Source organism: Antedon mediterranea, chromosome 1 (assembly GCF_964355755.1).
Source record: "Antedon mediterranea chromosome 1, ecAntMedi1.1, whole genome shotgun sequence".
Taxonomy (NCBI): domain Eukaryota; kingdom Metazoa; phylum Echinodermata; class Crinoidea; order Comatulida; family Antedonidae; genus Antedon; species Antedon mediterranea.
In genome coordinates, this window is record NC_092670.1 from 32,376,455 (window position 1) to 32,396,360 (window position 19,906).

The window sequence follows — 19,906 nt, forward strand, 5'->3', positions numbered from 1 at the left end:
AACTCTCGCCGCATTGCTTGTATCCGTAGGCAAGATACATTACTTACGTTGCCTCTCTCCACCCAGATGTATAAATGGGTACCCAGTTAGATCTAGACACAACTTTGCGCTGGTTACCGGCTGCATTATGGGAGTATGTTTCCATACGTGTTTGATCCCCAAAAAATACTGGGGTAATAATGCTTGTAAAGCGCCTTTGAGCATGATTACTCATGAAAAGGGCGCTATATAAATGTGGTATTATTATTATTATTATAACTAAAGTTCTGTCTACACTATCAAACTAGGTTGACAAAAAAGTGATGTACCCAAATATGGTAGTTATATGACATCATTATTTCCATATATTTTTATTTATTTTATTTCTAAACCCAACCAACAGCAGCAAAATTCGCCAATAACAAGAGGCCATCGCATTCTTTTGTCACATAAAGTTTGATAGTGTAGACAGAGTAAAACTATTTCAATAGATTATGCATTTGTCGGTTTTTGTATAGAGATATTATAGTGAATAATATAACGATTTTTGCTAATTCCAGGTTGGTCCATCTGGAGCAGGTAAAAGTACCATCATCCGTTTACTGTTCCGTTTTTATGATTTAAATGGAGGAGATATTCTTATTGATGGCCAAGATATTAAAAAAGTAAGTTGATTCAACTTTTAAATTACATATTGATAATGCAATAGTTAAATAATAAAAAGTAGCTTTGCGTCATAACGCTAAAGTAAGTCAGATGTTTGCTTTACCCTGCTTTTGAAAACTCATACTAAATGCCAATTTACACAGACGAGCGGTAACGATGATTCTCATCTTTTTGTATCCTATTATTTCTACAACCTTTTTTGGCAATGTTGCCAGATCTAAAAACCTTGCACACTCTTATCACCTAATGTATTTTTTATCACTTAGATTACACAGAGTTCGTTACGTAAAGTCATTGGAGTAGTTCCTCAGGACACAGTCCTTTTTAACAATGATATACTGTAAGTACAGTTACAAAGTTCAGTTATAGGCCAATTAATTGATATGTAATATGTGTACATATATGTATATAAACGTTTTTATATAATGTTTTCGGAAAGCTCAAAGTAAATTTTAGACATCCAGAGTAACCTAGGGTAAACCGTCACCTCCTGAGTAATCTAGGATCAACCTTTGCATCCACTAACCTACCCATCCAGGGTAGTTATATTTAACCTGCTTTGACATGCAGGTAAAAGCCATATCCAGGGTAGTATATTTTTCATCCAGGGTAGTCTATGTTATTATTCACTTTGAAGCATGTTCTGCTGGATTTTAGATACTTGTGCAAATATATGTACTTTACTTTCATCTTCTTTAATAGTTACAACATCCGATACGGGTCTGTAAAAAGCAACGATCAAGATGTTGAAGACGCGGCCGTCGCTGCCGATATCCACCATAAGATTCAACATTTTCCAGAAGGTACAATTGAATCTTTGATATTATTTTATTATTATTATTATTATTACAAGCAAATAAGCTTTTACAGTATTTTTCCCCTAACTCATCTGTATCCACTTTTCAACAGTTAAATAAAGGTCAAAGGATAAAGGTTTGTGAATGTTCTTCATTATCTTTTGTAGGTTATGCAACAGTTGTTGGAGAACGAGGCTTGAAATTAAGTGGTGGAGAAAAGCAGCGGGTAGCTATTGCAAGGACAGTACTAAAAGCACCAGAGATAGTTCTACTAGATGAGGCAAGTAAAAATACTAAAATATTTACTATGTAGCAACATTGTGAACCGCTAGTAGCAATATGGGTCTGTGTAAAATGTAATACTAAATGTCTGTATGATACTATAGCAGTATGTGAGTTCCACTATAGCATGTGTGGAGTAGGAGTCTACATGTGTTACTTGTACCAAGATAATGTATTCCACTGTAGCAACTTTTCTGTGTACACCTAGTAGCAACGTCTGTGTATGACTAGGAGCAGTTATATGCATGTGTTAATACTAGTAGCAACATTATGTATGCCACTGTGTCGACTTAGTAGCAATTTCTGTGTCATGAGTAGCAGTATGCACGTGTTACTAGCAGCTTGTGTCTGTGTCTGCCTCTATGTGTCAACAGTGTGCATGTGTTACTAGTAGCAACTTGTGTGCCACTAGAAGCAATATGTGTCTGACACTAGTAGCAACATTATGTATGCAACTGTAGCAACATGTGTGTGTGTCCACCTAGTAGCAACATCTATGTGTCAACAGTGTGTATGTTTTACGAGTAGCAACTTGTGTGCCACTAGAAGCAACATGTTTCTGACACAAGTAGCAACATTATGCATGCCACTGTAGCAACATGTGTGTGTCCACCTAGTAGCAACGTCTGTGTGTCAACAGTGTGCATGTGTTACTAGTAGCAACTTTTATGCCACTAGAAGCAATATGTTTCTGTCACTAGTAGCAACATTATGTATGCCACTGTAGCAACATGTGTGTGTCCACCTAGTAGCAACGTCTGTGTCAACAGTGTGCATGTGTTACTAGTAGCAACTTGTGTGCCACTTAAAGCAATATGTTTGTGACACTAGTAGCAACATTATGCATGCCACTGTAGCAACATATGTATGTCCACCTAGTAGCAACGTCTGTGTGTCAACAGTGTGCATGTGTTACTAGTACCAAAATTGTGTATGCCACTGTAGCAACATGGGTGGAGGTGTGTGGTTGTGTCTGTCCTTCTACAGTAGTAGCAGTATGTATGTGTCACTAGTAACAGAAACTGGATATTGCAAAATATAGCATGTCATGCCACTATTATAGCCAAATGCCGCTATGCAACAACATGCCTTAATATTATATGTAACATATGATTTATATAAATCTCTACAAATCTCTCTAGACCACCTTTATACAGTAGTGTGTTTTACAGTCATCATTTTGTTTATTCTGCTACTTGTTATAAACACTTATTAATCACATTAATAGCCAATAAATACTCTAATGACAATTAACCTATCTCTTTCTACTTCAACCATTATTTACTACCTCCTTATATGGCTAATTTACAGCAATTACACTGTCTGGCTTTTCAACATATTAATATTGTATATATACATAAGGTCTGTGTATTGTGTGTATGGATTGTCCATAATATATTTATAACATGTCTAAATTAATGTTTACATTTAATTTAAATGCAATTCAGTCATAACATCATATAATAAATAATCTTGAGAAGAAACCTCTATCTGGAGAGATGCCAACCTTTGGTTGAAATTGTAACAACAGGCAATATATTATGGAGACAGTTTGTAGGGTCTCATAGGAGAAGTATTGAGGGGAAAATATTTGGAACTGTTATGTAAAGTGTCAAACTAAAATTGGAAATTTAAAAAAAAGAAATACAAAAACTATTACTTAATAAATACTCACTCTTGTAGAGTTCACTTTTGTTACTTTTTACTTATATTTGATATTTTTATTTTTATTGTTTTATTCGCTAATTAGATATTATTTAAAGGGTAATGTGTTTAGGAGCTTTGGCTCGTTGCATAGCCCATTTTGTATCAAATACCATGTTTTCCGTTCATTTTGATTTAGATTAAACTAAGTGAAATATTCTTGTAAAAAAAATACTGTATATATATAATAGTGATACAAAATAAATGATGTCTAGTGCCACAAATAATAATAATAGGTATCCACTTAATAGGAGTTGTACTGTACACAGTTTCTATAATGTCAGATTTATATCTGTATAAATCATCTAACTTGTTATTCCCATGCAATAGACTAATGGCAGCCATGCAATATATTTATCATCCTTTTGAATTTGATAATATTAATAAAGCAGTCAATTTTTTAACTCATGAAATATTCTCAAAATCATAAACATTCATTATTTGTATAATTTATAATTTATGTTTTTAGAATTATTTGATTGATTTGTTTGTGACACATATTTTATAAATTATACAATTAATGAATGTTTATGATTTTGAGAATATTTCATTAAGTTAAAAAATTGACTGCTTTATTTTTTATACGTGATATTTAACCAATCAGATTGCAAGAATACAATTAGGTGTGTTATAAATTATACTAACAAATTATGCAAAATTATAATGAAATGAATAATCTGTTTATAGGCAACATCTGCTCTGGATACAAAGACAGAACGAAACATTCAAGCATCGTTAAACAACGTGTGCAACAACCGGACAACAATTGTTGTCGCGCATCGTTTGTCAACAATCATCAACGCAGATACGATCCTAGTTCTTCAGGATGGCATGATCGTAGAGCGAGGGCGGTAAGTCACAAAGGCCAAATTTAGAAATTGTTTCTAATCTGATTGATTATGTGTTTATTTTGTAAAAGGTTTTGCCTTAGGTGTTGTGAATAATTTCCGTTGCGGATTGAATGTATGTTAAGCCATGATTTTGCGGTTGTTTGATAGTATGATTAAACTCTTTGACCTGTTGAGAAGGTGCTAATCTTTCTATACATTATATCCTCGGGTTGTATCATAATATGTATTTTATTCAGCAGTATGTAATTGCATGAGATAACTGGTTTGTTTAAATGTAAAGCCTATTCGTAATGAAATTGAGTAATTTTATTTAATTTATTTACTTTCTCACTTTCAGTTTGAATGTAATGTAGAATTTGATGGTTTTAGTTTTACAGATACAAGAACTAGTTTTGTTTCCTTTATCTATTTAATCAGCATTATATTAATACAATAATAATTTACAATACAACACATCAAAATAAACAATTTTGGGCAGGGACTGCTTAAGTATGTAACTTAAATCCAGACCTTTATTTAAAGAAATAATAAGTTAAAAACATCATTTTTTGGCCAAACATAAAAAAAATTATTTATAAAGCGAGGGAAAACCTTCATATGAATCTGAAATACCACCCAAAAAAGATTTGCTGCTTACAACTTGATATGCTTTGGTTTAGAAGATAGATGTTCTTATTCCTCATTAACATTGTTCCCAAAAGTAGCTGAAAATATCGTAATCTAACCTTTGATGGTTATGTCAAGCGCTGATGGTGTGGTCAACTCTGAACTGTGAAAGTTTTCTCTAAGAAGTAGATGCAGTGGCGTAACACAGACGCCTAGGGCTCCTGGTTTAGGAACCTTAAGTGGTCCTCCAACACTGGAGGCTAAAGAACATTTTTAGCCTTTTTTAAAAATATTGTAATGCCTGTTTTTTTCCTCTGGGACCTGTTCATGGCCCCCCATAAATCATGGGTCTCTAGTGAGTGAGCGCTCATAGCCGTTATGCAACTGAGTACCGGTAGATGTTTGTTGTTTCCTCTTTATCATTTCAAGTTAATTAAATTTCAGAAATAAGTGGGCGGTTTAGAATTTATTCTGTGCTTGTGATGTTTATATAGAAATATAGTATATTAATTCTGTTTATTTATTTAGATATTTCAACTATTAATTTCCCCTTTATTTTACAGACATGATGAATTGATTGAGATGGGTGGAATTTATGAAAGTATGTGGCTATCACAACTTAGTGCCGATGATGAAATGGGGGATCAGTTGAACCCAGATGACAATGGCTCAAATAAGAAAGACAAATAAAGAGCAACATAGGCAAGAATAATGTTAAAAGTAAAAAATGATTGTCCCTTTGATAAGGTATGATACCTTTTCAATGGAAAGGGACAATCGACGTAAAGATTTTACATCTTTAAACACAACTAACATGCTCTAACCACATTTTCCAGAGCATTGATGATTCCTTACTATATCCTCTTAAAGTTTCAGAAAAAAATGACCACTTCTCTGGTGTCCAACAGCCTAAACTAAAGCTATGTCTACATATCAAACTTTATGTGACAAAAAAATGTGATGTGCCCATATATGGACATGATGATATCACTACCATATGTGGGTACATTACACTTTTTTGTCAAACTAGTTTGATAGTGTAGACAAGGCTTAAGAAACTGAAATAATGAAGCCTGGGTGTAATTTCAATTATGAGGTATTTAGTGCTTGTCTTACTACTAAGTATACAGGACTAGCATATCCTTTATTTTGGAGAAAACAAACCTGAGATTGATTTTGTGATATAATAGGGAAAGCTGAGTGTAATTTAAGGCGTTAATACTTGTCTGTATATACAAGACTAACATATTGTTATCTTGACAGAAGAACTTGGGATAGATTTTGTAATGGAAGAAACTGAAATAGGAAAAGCTGAGTGTAATTTAAGGCGTTAATACTTGTCTGTATATACAAGACTAACATATTGTTATCTTGACAGAAGAACTTGGGATAGATTTTGTATGTAAAAAACTGAAATAGGAAAAGCTAAGTGTAATTTCCAAATAATGAGGGGCACTGTTCTAACTAAATAGTAGCATGTCATTATCCTAGGGAAAAAACTTGATATAGATTTTGTGCTCTAAAGATCTGTCTACACTATCAAACTAGTTTGACAAAAAGGTGTGATGTGCCAAAATATGGTAGTGGTATGACATCACCATGTCCATATATGTGTACATCACATTTTTTGCCACAAAGTTTTATATGATAGTGTAGACAGAGTTTAAGAAAAGAAATATATATATTCATATGAATGGAAAATACTGTAAATATATGTAAAAACTGCTACAAATATTTTAATTTAATGACTTAAGATTTTCTATTCTATTTTTGTTTATCATAATATTGGTGGTTTTAAGAGCTTCAGCTACAATTGGTGATTTTGAGCCCACAAAATACATTAGTACAGTATTTATAATTATATTAATTTTGGTATAAGCCTATAGTACACTTTTCTAGTTACTTTTACTTTTAACTATTACTTGAACCAGGTGTTCAGGTTAGGGTTGTATATAGATTTGAACAAATGTGTAAACCTAGACTACACTGGCAAACTTTAGTTTGAAAACTTTAAGCTTGTCAAGAAAAGTTTTCCAAAGTTTGCTATTGTAGGCCATCAAAAATCTTCAGCAAACAGTTTACAGTCGTAGACTTTAGTTTGCAAACTCGAGCAAACTGCGAGCTTGTCAAGTAAAGGTTTCCCAAAGTTTGCTATTGTAAACTACAGTAGTTGACAAAGTTCAGCAAACTGCAGAAAACAAGTTTGCAGTTACAATTCTACACTAGCAAAGTTTGGTTTACAAACTCGAGCAAATTGCGAGCTTTGTCAAGAAAAGTTTTCTAAAATTTGCTATTGTAAACTACAGTAGTTGACAAAATTCAGCAAACTGCAGAAAACAATTTTGCAGAATTCTACACTAGCAAACTTTGGTTTGCAAACTCGAACAAACTGCTGAAGCTTGTCAGGAAAAGTTTTCCCAGAGTTTGCTATTGTAGACTACATTAGTTGACAAAGTTCAGCAAACTGCAGAAAACAAGTTTGCTGAATTCTACACTAGCAAACTCGAGCAAATTGCGAGCTTTGTCAAGAAAAGTTTTCTAAAGTTTGCTATTGTAAACTACAGTAGTTGACACAATTCAGCAAACTGCAGAAAACAATTTTGCAGAATTCTACACTAGCAAACTTTGGTTTGCAAACTCGAACAAACTGCTGAAGCTTGTCAGGAAAAGTTTTCCCAGAGTTTGCTATTGTAGACTACATTAGTTGACAAAGTTCAGCAAACTGCAGAAAACAAGTTTGCTGAATTCTACACTAGCAAACTCGAGCAAACTGCGAGCTTGTCAAGAAAGGTTTTTCCCAAAGTTTGCTAGTGTAGCCTACAGTAGTTGACTAAGTTCAAACAAACAAACAAACTTCAGAAACCAAGCTTGTGGAATTCTACACTAGCAAATTTAGTTTCCAAACTCGAGCAAACCCGTAACTCGCTAACAAAAATTTGGTTTCATCTGTTTCAATACACTACAAAAATGTTGACTGGTTCAAAAGATTTCACATTTCCTTCCCTAGGTCAGGAACCGTGAAAAGATTTCACATTTCCTTCCCTAGGTCAGGAACCGTGTAAAGATTTCACATTTCCTTCCCTAGGTCAGGAACCGTGAAAAGATTTCACATTTCCTTCCCTAGGTCAGGAACCGTGAAAAGATTTCACATTTCCTTCCCTAGGTCAGGAACCGTGAAAAGATTTCACATTTCCTACCCTAGGTCAGGAACCGTGAAAAGATTTCACATTTCCTACCCTAGGTCAGGAACCGTGTAAAGATTTCACATTTCCTACCCTAGGTCAGGAACCGTGTAAAGATTTCACATTTCATTCCCTAGGTCAGGAACCGTGAAAATATTTCACATTTCCTTCCCTAGGTCAGGAACCGTGAAAAGATTTCACATTTCCTTCCCTAGGTCAGGAACCGTGAAAAGATTTCACATTTCCTACCCTAGGTCAGGAACCGTGAAAAGATTTCACATTTCCTTCCCTAGGTCAGGAACCGTGAAAAGATTTCACATTTCCTTCCCTAGGTCAGGAACCGTGAAAAGATTTCACATTTCCTACCCTAGGTCAGGAACCATAACATGCATAGAACAACAACAACAACACAATAATATTTTTATATTGTTATTTTCATAGTGTAAACAATATGGAAATATTAGCGCTAAAAACTGCTACTAACTACCTCTTAAACCTGCATCGCAATAGAAAATAGTAGTACAACTTGAATAGAAATATTTACCCAGCCAATTTATTTATTACGTTGACCATTGATAGAATTGACCCAGCTGATCTCCGGGTCAATTGTGGATACATACCATAAAACTGTAAGTACAATATAAAGTGTTTATGGACAAATAGGTTCATTAGCCCTGAGAATGTTGACAGTCGTAAATATTACAAATAAAGCTGGGGATTTTTTGTAAGTTATTTATAGAATAAAATAAGTATGATAAATATTTGATAATTTATATTGAAATGACCGTCCAGGTCAATTGTGAAGTTATATATCATGTAACTAATATATTAAGTATGTACAAACTAGGTTCGTTAGAAATAAAGCTATGTTTTTTGTAGGTTGTTTATAAAAAGAAACAATGTTTAAGAAATATATCTTAATTTATATTAAAATATGGATAGTTAAGACTTTAAAATGATGGTCGCCCTCCAAACCGTGATGTTTATTTTTGAACTGTATTTGTTAAATCCCTGTAGGATTAAGAAATCGCAGGAATCAAGAGGCAGTTTCCATGAAACAGACAAAGATATGACAAAAAATATATGTTCAGTAATTTACTACTACTGTACTATACTAAAAAGCTCTTGCTAGTTAAAAGCCCATTTACACTAGGATAATAACGATCGATAAATAGATAAAATATGCTTTTTTTCCTACATAAAACAAACAAACAACATTTATGATGCCTTTGATAAAAATATATTTTTTTAATCCAATCAAATGACGTCACATAGTAAGATCAATTCTATCTCGTGACGATACAGCGATTTTATTGTTCTTATTGATCATGACGTCATTTGATTTTAGTGCATAAAGCTACGTTTGTATATATTTGTTCTAATATAATATAATAATATAACCATGGAGGTATTTATACCTCCATAATATAACTATACGATTAGTTTTAAACAAATATGTCAGATTTTAATGATGGCCAGTATCGACGGGCTACTATTTGTACTACGTAGAATTTGAATTCAATTTGATTTACTATTATAAGGTCTTCCCCACTCCACTTTCCTGTTTCCTCTATTTGTCAATGAATAATAACTAACAATTGTTTACAGATCTGGTATATAAGGTGTATGACTATTGTATAATAAGATTGTGTGTTTATCAGTTTAAAATACCTTTATTTTATGCTGAATTATTCGGCCTGTATTTGCGACACATTTGGATGTCATTAAATTAAAAGTCGATCTGTGAAACACATTAGTTTGCCACTGAATCGCAGATTATTTCGTGACCGTACAGACAGTACAGTATATTAAGATAATCACGTGGAATGCCTACACTAATGTTTGTAGGCCTATGAATTGTGTTATATTGTGTTATATTTAGTAGCCAACCTATACGTATTTAGGCATACCTGCACGTTGTAGGCCTATACGTATATTCGCCTTCACATAAGTAGTATAGGCTACCCGAATAAAAAGATACCACGCGTGAATTCTGGCAGGAGGTTGATCTACTCTTTTTTTTCAACGCAAAGAAAAAACTCTGGACAAGATGACATTCGAGTAGCACGCACCCCTTCCATGGTCATAATTTGAATGTATGATATGAAAGAAAAATAAATAGGCTCAGTAAACTACAATTTAAGTTTATACCCTTGACCGTATGTGGTAATAATAGGCCTATGATATATTGAACAAATTGTCTTTATATCTACATTAAGAGTTTTAAATCAATACGTATTGCAATAGCATTACAATAGCGGTAATTTGTGTTAATCCGGTCTTGTTTGCATTAGTCGGGTTCAACGACCCCTGCAAAACGATTGATCATACACCGCGTGGTTTCAGGAACTTATTCGACCGCGCGGCGTTATTTATTTCAGCGGTGGCACTTGAGATGCATGTAATGCGTTTGTGTCACATGAGCAGCTTGAAAAAAATTAGTTTTAACGTGCGGCGCGGCGTCTTGCGTCGGTTTTAAAACCGCGGCGGTGTCTTTATTGTTATTGTATTTCATTGTTTGATGTTCTTTAATCATGATGTTTGCTAATTAAATGTTTACTTCTCAATCGAATAAAACGTGAAGCCAATCTTGTAAATCGTCAACGTACGTAAATTGACAGATCGGTGCTTTTAAAAGATATAAATAAATATTGGACTTCCGCTGCTCTCCATATCTTTCGAAGAATTTAAACCTCGTCGAAGTATTAAGCGTTATCCCGACACGATTTGAGTCTCTGTGACTTTTAGTTTTGTCCACAATAAAATGTGGTCGATTGTTCAAACGAAATCCACCCGGTTGACGGAAGTAAAAAGAGAGACATATATAGATATTATATATAACATTGAAAGTTAAAAATAACCTGCTAACTAATGGCTACGGGAAGTCATGACACTTACATCGGTGGTCTATTTTGTTAATAAATTAATATTTATCGCTCAATACGAATCACTCTTATAATAAAACAGAAAAATAACTGGGTTTGATCAATTCAATCGTCAATCGAACAACAGGATGCTGAGCTTCGCAGATCAAAGAGTTTATCCGTGGCTGCGACATGATCAGTTCCATGCCCTATCAGGCACCCGTGCTCCGCGGAGATCAGGCACCGCGCTCCGCCGAGAATTTGTACAGTGCTCTTAGTATTGGTCGCAGCCAGACATAAGATCAAGTGACTGTTAAGAGTTCCTATCTTGGCAAGGCGAGATCAGTGTCCTGTTTTTAGATTGCCTTGGTGTGATTTTGATAAAAAAAAAACATACAGGAAACAAAAGTCCCTTGCACCTTGGTCGTTCTACGAGTTGGTGTAACGTCATCAATATCTGACTTAATAATAGCCATACGTTACCAACTTCGCTAAAGAGTTTGATAGTTTTCGATTGAAGCCTGCTGCGAGAAGTTTAAATGGCGGTAAAGTTTAAAGACACCCCAGCGCGACCTGGCGTGCCAGTGTGGATCTGGTGTCGTACAGTCTAATTGATAAATGTGCTATATTGTGTATGACATGGGAAATTATCACCAACTGCCTGTCTTAATTTCTATAGGTATGTTCACACAACAAATCATGCAGCAATATAGTACGTGGGTTAGTCTAGGTTCTAGACGAACGGAGTTTAGACTTAATAATAGTAAAGATAAATATTTTGGCACATGTGGCGTTTCATACGTATACTACTTGAGCTTGTAAACTGTAGTTTTCAGACAAACATCAACATGCCGACTGGTGGACTAAAAAGGAACAAAAACAACAGACTTTGGGAAAGTCTATACGTGGATCTAAAAATTACTCAACCGGAATTCTGTTTGAACAGGTATAACGATATTGCAAATCACGTCCTAGTAGGCCTACCCCTTTTACACTATCACTGTAACAGCGGTGTAACCCCGCAGTTGTTACACTATCACTGTAACAGCGGTGTAACCCCGCAGTTGTTAGTACACCGGGCCGTTAAACGCCGGTGTTGTGGTTTTTATTGACTGGTGTAAATGGGAAAATCCAACCACCCCGGTGTGCTCTCCCCGGGGTGAAACAAAGCTGAATGTTTTCCGGTCCGGAGTAACGAAGTGTAAACGGTTTTTGTGGTTCAACACCGAGCTGTTAAAGGTCATTGACGTGAAAATGTAACATGTTGTCACAGAAATACAATATATTATGCAAAAAAAATAGGTTTTTTGCTTAAAATACCCTTTTTTGCTTAAAATAATAATTGTACGATATATTGTGCTGTTCGTTATTTTCCTTTCTGCTGAAAATATTGAAATTGTTCGTGTGCTTTCTACCTTACCAGAAGGCCTAAAATAATGTAATATTGGTGTAACTCTACCCTGGCCGATTTAGTGGGGAACCTAATGTTCCAAAAATCAGTTCCGTGAGATTTTAATGCTCAAGTTGAGTTCTTGGCAGTTTTGGAATCCTTGGGACCAGCATAATTCATTGCAACTGGGGGCCAATTTTTCCCGACCCTATTTTGGCCGCCATCTTGGATTTCAAAATGGCCCCCATTTTTTACTCAAAACTTCTATTTTAAACCACGTACGAACGTAATTTGTGTGATAAATCTTACAATAGTATGATAAATCAGTCCAATGGTACAATTTATAATAATAGCATATGGCAGCCATATTGAATTCCAAGATGGCCGCCATTAAAAACGTATATAATATATGCATTTTATAGTCAGGGTCCTCGTGTATTTCCGTAGGATTTTAATGCCCAAAGTGAGATTTCACTTCTTTAATATGGTGGTAGGATACCAAAAATGCTAGGTAACCAATTTTCACGATCCCGTAACCATGGTAACAGCCCCAAGATCAAAATGGCGCCCAATTGGCCCTATCTCCGTATCCCTTTGGTCTATGAACAAGATATTGGTATCAAAATACTCGGAGCGTATATATTTATATTCATTGTAATGGAACATTTTGACGAAATGTAATAGGAAATGGTATTTTTCTGCACTATTGACCTTTGACCTTGACTTGCATTGTATCTAAAAAACGGCTGGTCATTGAAATTTAAAAATGGTCTCAAATTGCTGAGACCATACATATTTATATTTATTGTAATGCAACATTTTGTTAGAAAATGACCGGAAGTAAAGTTATTGACCTTTGACCTAATAAACATGAACTTGATGTATACAATAATCGGCAATTATTTGTGGTAGGTATTAAACAATGGATTTATACATATTATTATCATTTGAATAGCTAATTTCTAATTCACATAATGAACCAGCTTGGCTTGATGTAGATGACTAAGTAACAGAGAATAAAAGAAGTGTAATTAATTTGAATGTAAAGAAAAAAAATCTGTATTTAAATAGTTCTCTTTTCCCGGACCAGGCTCTAGAAGAACAGAAGGAACATAGTTGAAATGGGTTGGTGGTCTTGTTGGCGGCATTACTCAAAATGAGGAAATCGAACTGGATTTCCCATCGAACTCACTCTTTAACACAAAACACACAAATCCTTCAAGATTTTATCAAAATACATTCATAACAAAATCAACACTTTTTTTAAACATTGTCTTAGTAATAATTTCAAATGAAGTCAAGAAATATATCTTTAACAGAGATGATAAAAAAAGAGTTAAAGCTTTTTGAAGTTTGTGAGCAAAGTCTGGTTGTGGACTCTTTGAAAAAAAATAAAACTAAACACATTTAGTAGCTTGAAGGGAACATAAAATGCTGTAAACATCCAAAACCTCTTGGTCACTTCTAACAATCTCACTCTATCTAATCTAAAATGATTCCTTGGCTTGGCGATATAACTACAAAATGGCAGTCAATGTTAGCATTGGAAGATTACTTCTTATATCGAAACATCAAAGAAGCAACCCCAAGGAACGTCTAATCAAGCAACTGAACGCAGCAATCAAATTATCATCTACGACCACGTAATAATGTATAGCAGTTCAATGTATGAGAAACCTATATATATGAAATTGTTTCAAGAAAAACAAGGTACAAAGTTTAAGAATCAACCACTCTCACTCCTTTGACTGTCTTAATGGAAAGAATGGGACGAGGATGCTGACACAATAAATGCATGGTATTGATTAATATTTATAAAATATATAAAAACAAAATTAGAAATTAGATATTCAAATGATAATAATATGTATAAACCCATTGTTTAATACCTGCCACAAATAATTACCGATCCATTCTGAAATAGATAAATGCTTATTGTTTACATCAAGTTCATGTTTATAAGGTCAATAACTTTACTTCCGGTCATTTTCTAACAAAATGTTGCATTACAATAAATATGAATATGTATGGTCTCAGCAATTTGAGACCATTTTTAAATTTCAATGACCAGTCGTTTTTTAGATACAATGCAAGTCAAGGTCAAAGGTCAATAGTGCAGAAAAATAGCATTTCCTATTACATTTCGTCAAAATGTTCTATTACAATGAATATAAATATATACGCTCCGAGTATTTTGATACCAATATCTTGTTGATAGACCAAAGGGATACGGAGATAGGGCCAATTGGGAGCCATTTTGATCTTGGGGCTGTTACCATGGTAACGGGATCGTGAAAATTGGTTACCTAGCATTTTTGGTATCCTACCACCATATTAAAGAAGTGAAATCTCACTTTGGGCATTAAAATCCTACGGAAATACATGAGGACCCTGACTATAAAATGCATACATTATATACGTTTTTAATGGCGGCTATCTTGGATTTCAATATGGCTGCCATATGCTATGATTATAAATTTTACCATTGGACTGATTTATCATAATATTGTAAGATTTATCACACAAATTACGTTCGTACGTGGTTTAAAATAGGAGCTACTATCAGTTTTGAGTAAAAAATGGGGGCCATTTTGAAATCCAAGATGGCGGCCAAAATAGGGTCAGGAAAAATTGGCCCCCAGTTGCAATGAATTCTGCTGGTCCCAAGGATTCCAAAACTGCCAAGAACTCAACTTGAGCATTAAAATCTCACGGAATTACATTAGGTTCCCCACTAATTCTATGTAGGCCTAATTATTGAAAAAGGGAAAAAAATATATAATACTAACGTCTCAATGGATGAAAATGATACATAAAATGAAAACGTACCATACAATAATTAATTTTCCTTTATTGATGCATCGTTATGCTAATTAACAAATGCATTTTTTATTTTAAATACCTACCGTACCTACCCTATTTTACGCCAACCTAACAACGTAAGGCCTATTTAATGTACGTACAGTCTACTAGGCAGAAATGCAGTCATTTTAAAAAGAAAAATAATTGTTAATGTTTAAAATAATAAATGATAATCTTAATAGCCACAAAGAAAATTTAACACTGAACTACATTCAAAATTAAATAAATTGTGCGTAAATGTGTGTAGATAACTGTTTTAAACAGTTATCGTATTGTTTAAATGTTCACTGTTTATAATGTTATAACAAGACAAATAAAAAACTTGTTAATGTGTCGTTATTGACTTGAGGCTCATGCTATTTTAGTCCTACATGATTATATTCATGTGAAACAAGAGATAATATAAAACATCCCCCACCTCAAAGTTGACGAGTCCCACCCGTTCTTTCCATCCTATTTATTTGTTGCCACAATTGGTTAGGTCATGTGCTTAGGTTGTCAAATTATGTTATATTAATTATATGTAATAAACCCATTTCTCAAAGTAGTTGAGTCCCAGCCGTTTCCTTCTCTACCTATCGTCTCCCAACGATCACGCCGTTAATGAAAAATAGCAAATGCTATAATATATGGTAACATTTTCATTTTTTTTTTTTTTATATTTTTGAAAATCGCATACTGTACATATTGTTAGTATATTGCGGTATTATTGTATCATAATATTGTTTTGACAGCTACCGTATGTATTTAAAACGTATTTGAAATGAAATAAATACGAAGTTTATAAATAGCGGAAAGATCAAAGAATATACTTTCAACATGCTAAGGTAAGTTGATTCAATTGCGCAAAAGTCAATGATCCGCGGCTACGATGTAAAACTCTATGATCAGCGGTTTACGCGCAATCAGAAATCTTTATTAATTAGTGAATAGTAATTTCAGATCGAAGGGCATTTTCTCTTATCCGACAAATCGCTGTAGTAATTAGGTAAAACATTCCGATAGATCTGCATGCTAACCGACGCTGTTTGTCGTGTATGTGTTTAAATCCAGAACGGCAATTGTTGAAAGGGAGCTGTTTTAATTAAACGGTAGAAACTGCATTGGAAATTAATGCTACGGCTTTTGGTTGGTCCGACGAGTTACTGTAACATTATACCGGGTATCTTAGAAGTATAACTTCTTAATTTCTCATGTCTTCCTGAAGGTTGGTAAATCCAGAGATTGTAACGTCAGTATGGCGAGCTCTGTCATCACACGAACAAAATATGTAAACTTTTTAAACACATAAACCTCTTAATTAAAGCGGACACTTTGAACGTGGTATTAGCCGAGATTAACGCAAACACGCGAATGTAACATTCTCTTTTCGCGAGGAGGTCGGTGTTTTCCGCCGTGGTTTATTTGTTATTTACCACATTAACGGCTTACGCCAGGCCTAGTTTTGTTTTTTTTTTTAAGCAGGGACTGATCGCAAGAAGGACTGCCGTGTTTCTCAGGCCTAATTCCTTTTAACCATTATAATCCCACTCAACATACTTAAATGGCTTGACCTAGATTGACCTATCTGAATTATGACTGTTGTTTACTATATTATTAGCACGGTATTATTGCAAACGTTACAGCGGTAACGTTCATAACTATCTACCATACTGTATTTAACATAAGATTGATATGATCCATATAAAATACAGATTATCTTGACTGAGAGCGAAATGATTATATCGGACTAGCTAATTAAATTTGGCATGGGTTCGGGTCTGCACCATACTAGGCTAATTGTATCCGTCCTTTGGATGAGACGTAAAGCCATTGGTCCCGTGTAGGCCTACATATAGTACACACGCTAAAGAACTTGGTACACAATTCGAAAAGAGGTAGGCGCGCTTCACTGCTGGCTGCAATGGAGGGCCTAATCAGAATTTCCTCAGTTTCCAGTTAAGCTTGAGGACAAGTGTCTACCTTTACATATTTCTTTTTATAGATAACGACTTAAAACTGGAGGTTCAGTATACACATCTGGCTCGTGTGTACTAGAACCCAGTACATCTTTCGAAAGAGTAGGGGGTAACCCCGGTTTACTGGTCCATTCAGCCCCTGTCGGACAGACAAACAAGCACCGTTTGGTGGCAACGTTCGACAAGAAGGGACCCCTAGGTGAGTAGAGAAAGTTGTGATAGTATATGTCCTCCACACCTGTGTGCAATTCAGCCCAGCGACTGCAAGTCGCCAGTTATTCCTCCATTTACATTTACATTTATGCCTAAACAAAACCCGTCAAACTGTTTTAATAAATTATTTGAAAAAATAATTGTTCGAGGAAATGAAACAAACATTTATTACATTACGTGTGTATGATGGTCAGAAGTTTCGTTTTGACAAATACTTGTGAGTATGACCTAATCAGGGAAACTGCAAGTAGTTCAAAGTTTTCGTTATGAAACTTAATTTCCGCGTTCGATCGTGCACGCGTTTAGTTTATGACAATATGTTTTGCTTTTAATTGCGTAGGCCTACACTAAATATTACATTTCCTTGTTGCGATCGATATTTTTACATGACTAATGATATTACTGGCTGTGTATTTAAACTGTAGGCTACATTTGCAAATGATCATAAAGATATCGAAACATAAACAGCGTGAACATGCACTTTTTATGCCAGTTAGTGAAAGCATATTAAAGATTACTTGAACCTGAACTTTAGGCCAGTGTCAGTCGAATCTTACGTTCTTTAAACTATTTCGTGTTGCCATGTACTAGATACCAGAATGTGGGTACACTTTAACAATATAACAACGCAATTCTATCTAGTTTTTAATCCATTGCTTTAATCAAACAATTCTGCATAATCGCTTCAGAGTTCAGATTTGTACATTAGAGAGTTTCAAGATTTCCTACAACATTGACATGAGCATTGTGTTGCAATTTAAAGCGAAATTACACAAATTCGTTGTTCCTGTGTCTTTAGCCATTGAATCTGTATCAGTCAACTATCAGCAAACTCATCCGTACCGATAAAAAACTGAACCTTATGCATGGCCGACGGCGTGCCGAAGAAAATAGACGCACTATTGACACTCAAAATAGAAAACGTCTAAATACGTCTGTACAATCCACAGTAAACTAGACGCTCGGTATATTCTTCGGATAGAAACAATCGAGACGCACCCATACGATCAACCGTGGCGGTAGAAATCAGTAGTCTAAAAGCAAGTGTGTGGATAGAAATATTTAAATAGCACACACGGTTTGGTGTCAGTGACCTTGCCGAATCATTTCTTCAGCAACACGTAAATACGTCGACGTACATTGTCGTAGAAATAACGGTACGGTGACTTTTTTTGACGATTGAATGAAAATTGCATTCGTAGCCTCGACTGAATTTTACTGTTTTTCAGACTTCATATTACAAAAAGTGATGTAACCCTTTCCAACGACCGACAGAAGACAACATACACGTAAGATGACGTTCCTTTTTCACTCTTACTGTGTAGTAGTCAGCTTTCTGGTTGCCAGGCGTGCCTCTGCAGTCAAGAAACCTATTAAATTTGACTCTCATTATACGTGCCAAACACATACCGGTTCTTTGACAATCTTACCTTCAACTATAAAAGAAAACTTGTTAATAACTTCAGAAACGTTTGGAATAAATTACAACAATGATAGTAGATTCAGCAAATACTTTGAGCATTCCTTCCAAGTAAACTGCCAAATCGTGATAACTGTTGATACGCACAATGCCATTTATGCATGTCAAGACGCTGGTAATAGATACTATATAATTCCTTCAGATTGGGTTCGCCAAGATTTTCCACCATACAACGATGAATTGATTGTTACTTGTGATGATTTCGTGACAGATATCATCGAGGGAGAGGTCGTAACGCTCCCATGTACGGTACAACCACTATTCGAACCTCAGGAAATAATGATTGGATGGCTTCAAGGAAGCGACAATATCACAACGAAATTCGATGGTTTGAATCAGAACGATACAGTACAATTGAACCAGACGTTTCAAGGCTTCCATTCTGGAGAAGGTATATTCTTTGTCTGTGTGTCACTCAGATCTAAAAATAACTCTGCAGTGGAAACGCATTGCTATAGTTCGACATTACAGGTGCGTCCTCAATTAACAGTGGACATCAACACTTACGTATTATTTCTAGATCAACGGTGCTTTAGATGCAGAGCTAACGGTGGCTCCAGTACTGAGATGGATTACTACTGGACATTAAAAGGTGCTGAATTAAATAGAAACAAGAATGAACGCATGTCTGAAAGATGCGTGAACAACTTACCAACTGGTGATTACAACATCAAGTGTCTGGTGAGTACCGATGCTCAGAACGCTTCTGATGAGTTAGATTTCATTGTTGAAGATACCATAACACTTAATGAACAGGATAGTAGCAACTGGAAGTTGAATGGCAAGTTGATATTCATCCTGGTAGGGACTATATCGATATTGTTATTTATTGTTGGTATACTTGCAATTACAATATACGTCATGAGAAAACAGCTTAGGCACACTGGTGGCTACCATCACAATAACACCCAAACACACGTTGCTGTGAATAGCCAAACCAGTGAACATCCAGACGTCAACATGCAAGTTGAACTTCGACACCATGTTATTTACGATGAAGCTGCAGCTGACGAACATTTGATCACTCCTGTGGAAGCAGCAAGGCGCATGGTATACAGGACGGATGATGGGG

General features: G+C 35.0%; 1 protein-coding gene across 1 annotated transcript in view; it reads left to right on the forward strand.

The window, feature by feature from the left end:
* Positions 1-10,710, forward strand: part of LOC140063686 (ATP-binding cassette sub-family B member 6-like) — a 40,130-nt gene extending 29,420 nt beyond the window's left edge. The window contains exons 15-20 of the mRNA XM_072110148.1: positions 540-644; positions 912-985; positions 1,348-1,448; positions 1,610-1,722; positions 4,116-4,279; positions 5,449-10,710. Of these exons, the coding sequence (XP_071966249.1) occupies positions 540-644; positions 912-985; positions 1,348-1,448; positions 1,610-1,722; positions 4,116-4,279; positions 5,449-5,575 (684 nt within the window). The 3' untranslated portion in view covers positions 5,576-10,710. The remainder of the gene's footprint in view (positions 1-539; positions 645-911; positions 986-1,347; positions 1,449-1,609; positions 1,723-4,115; positions 4,280-5,448) is intronic.
* Positions 10,711-19,906: the final 9,196 nt, after the last annotated feature.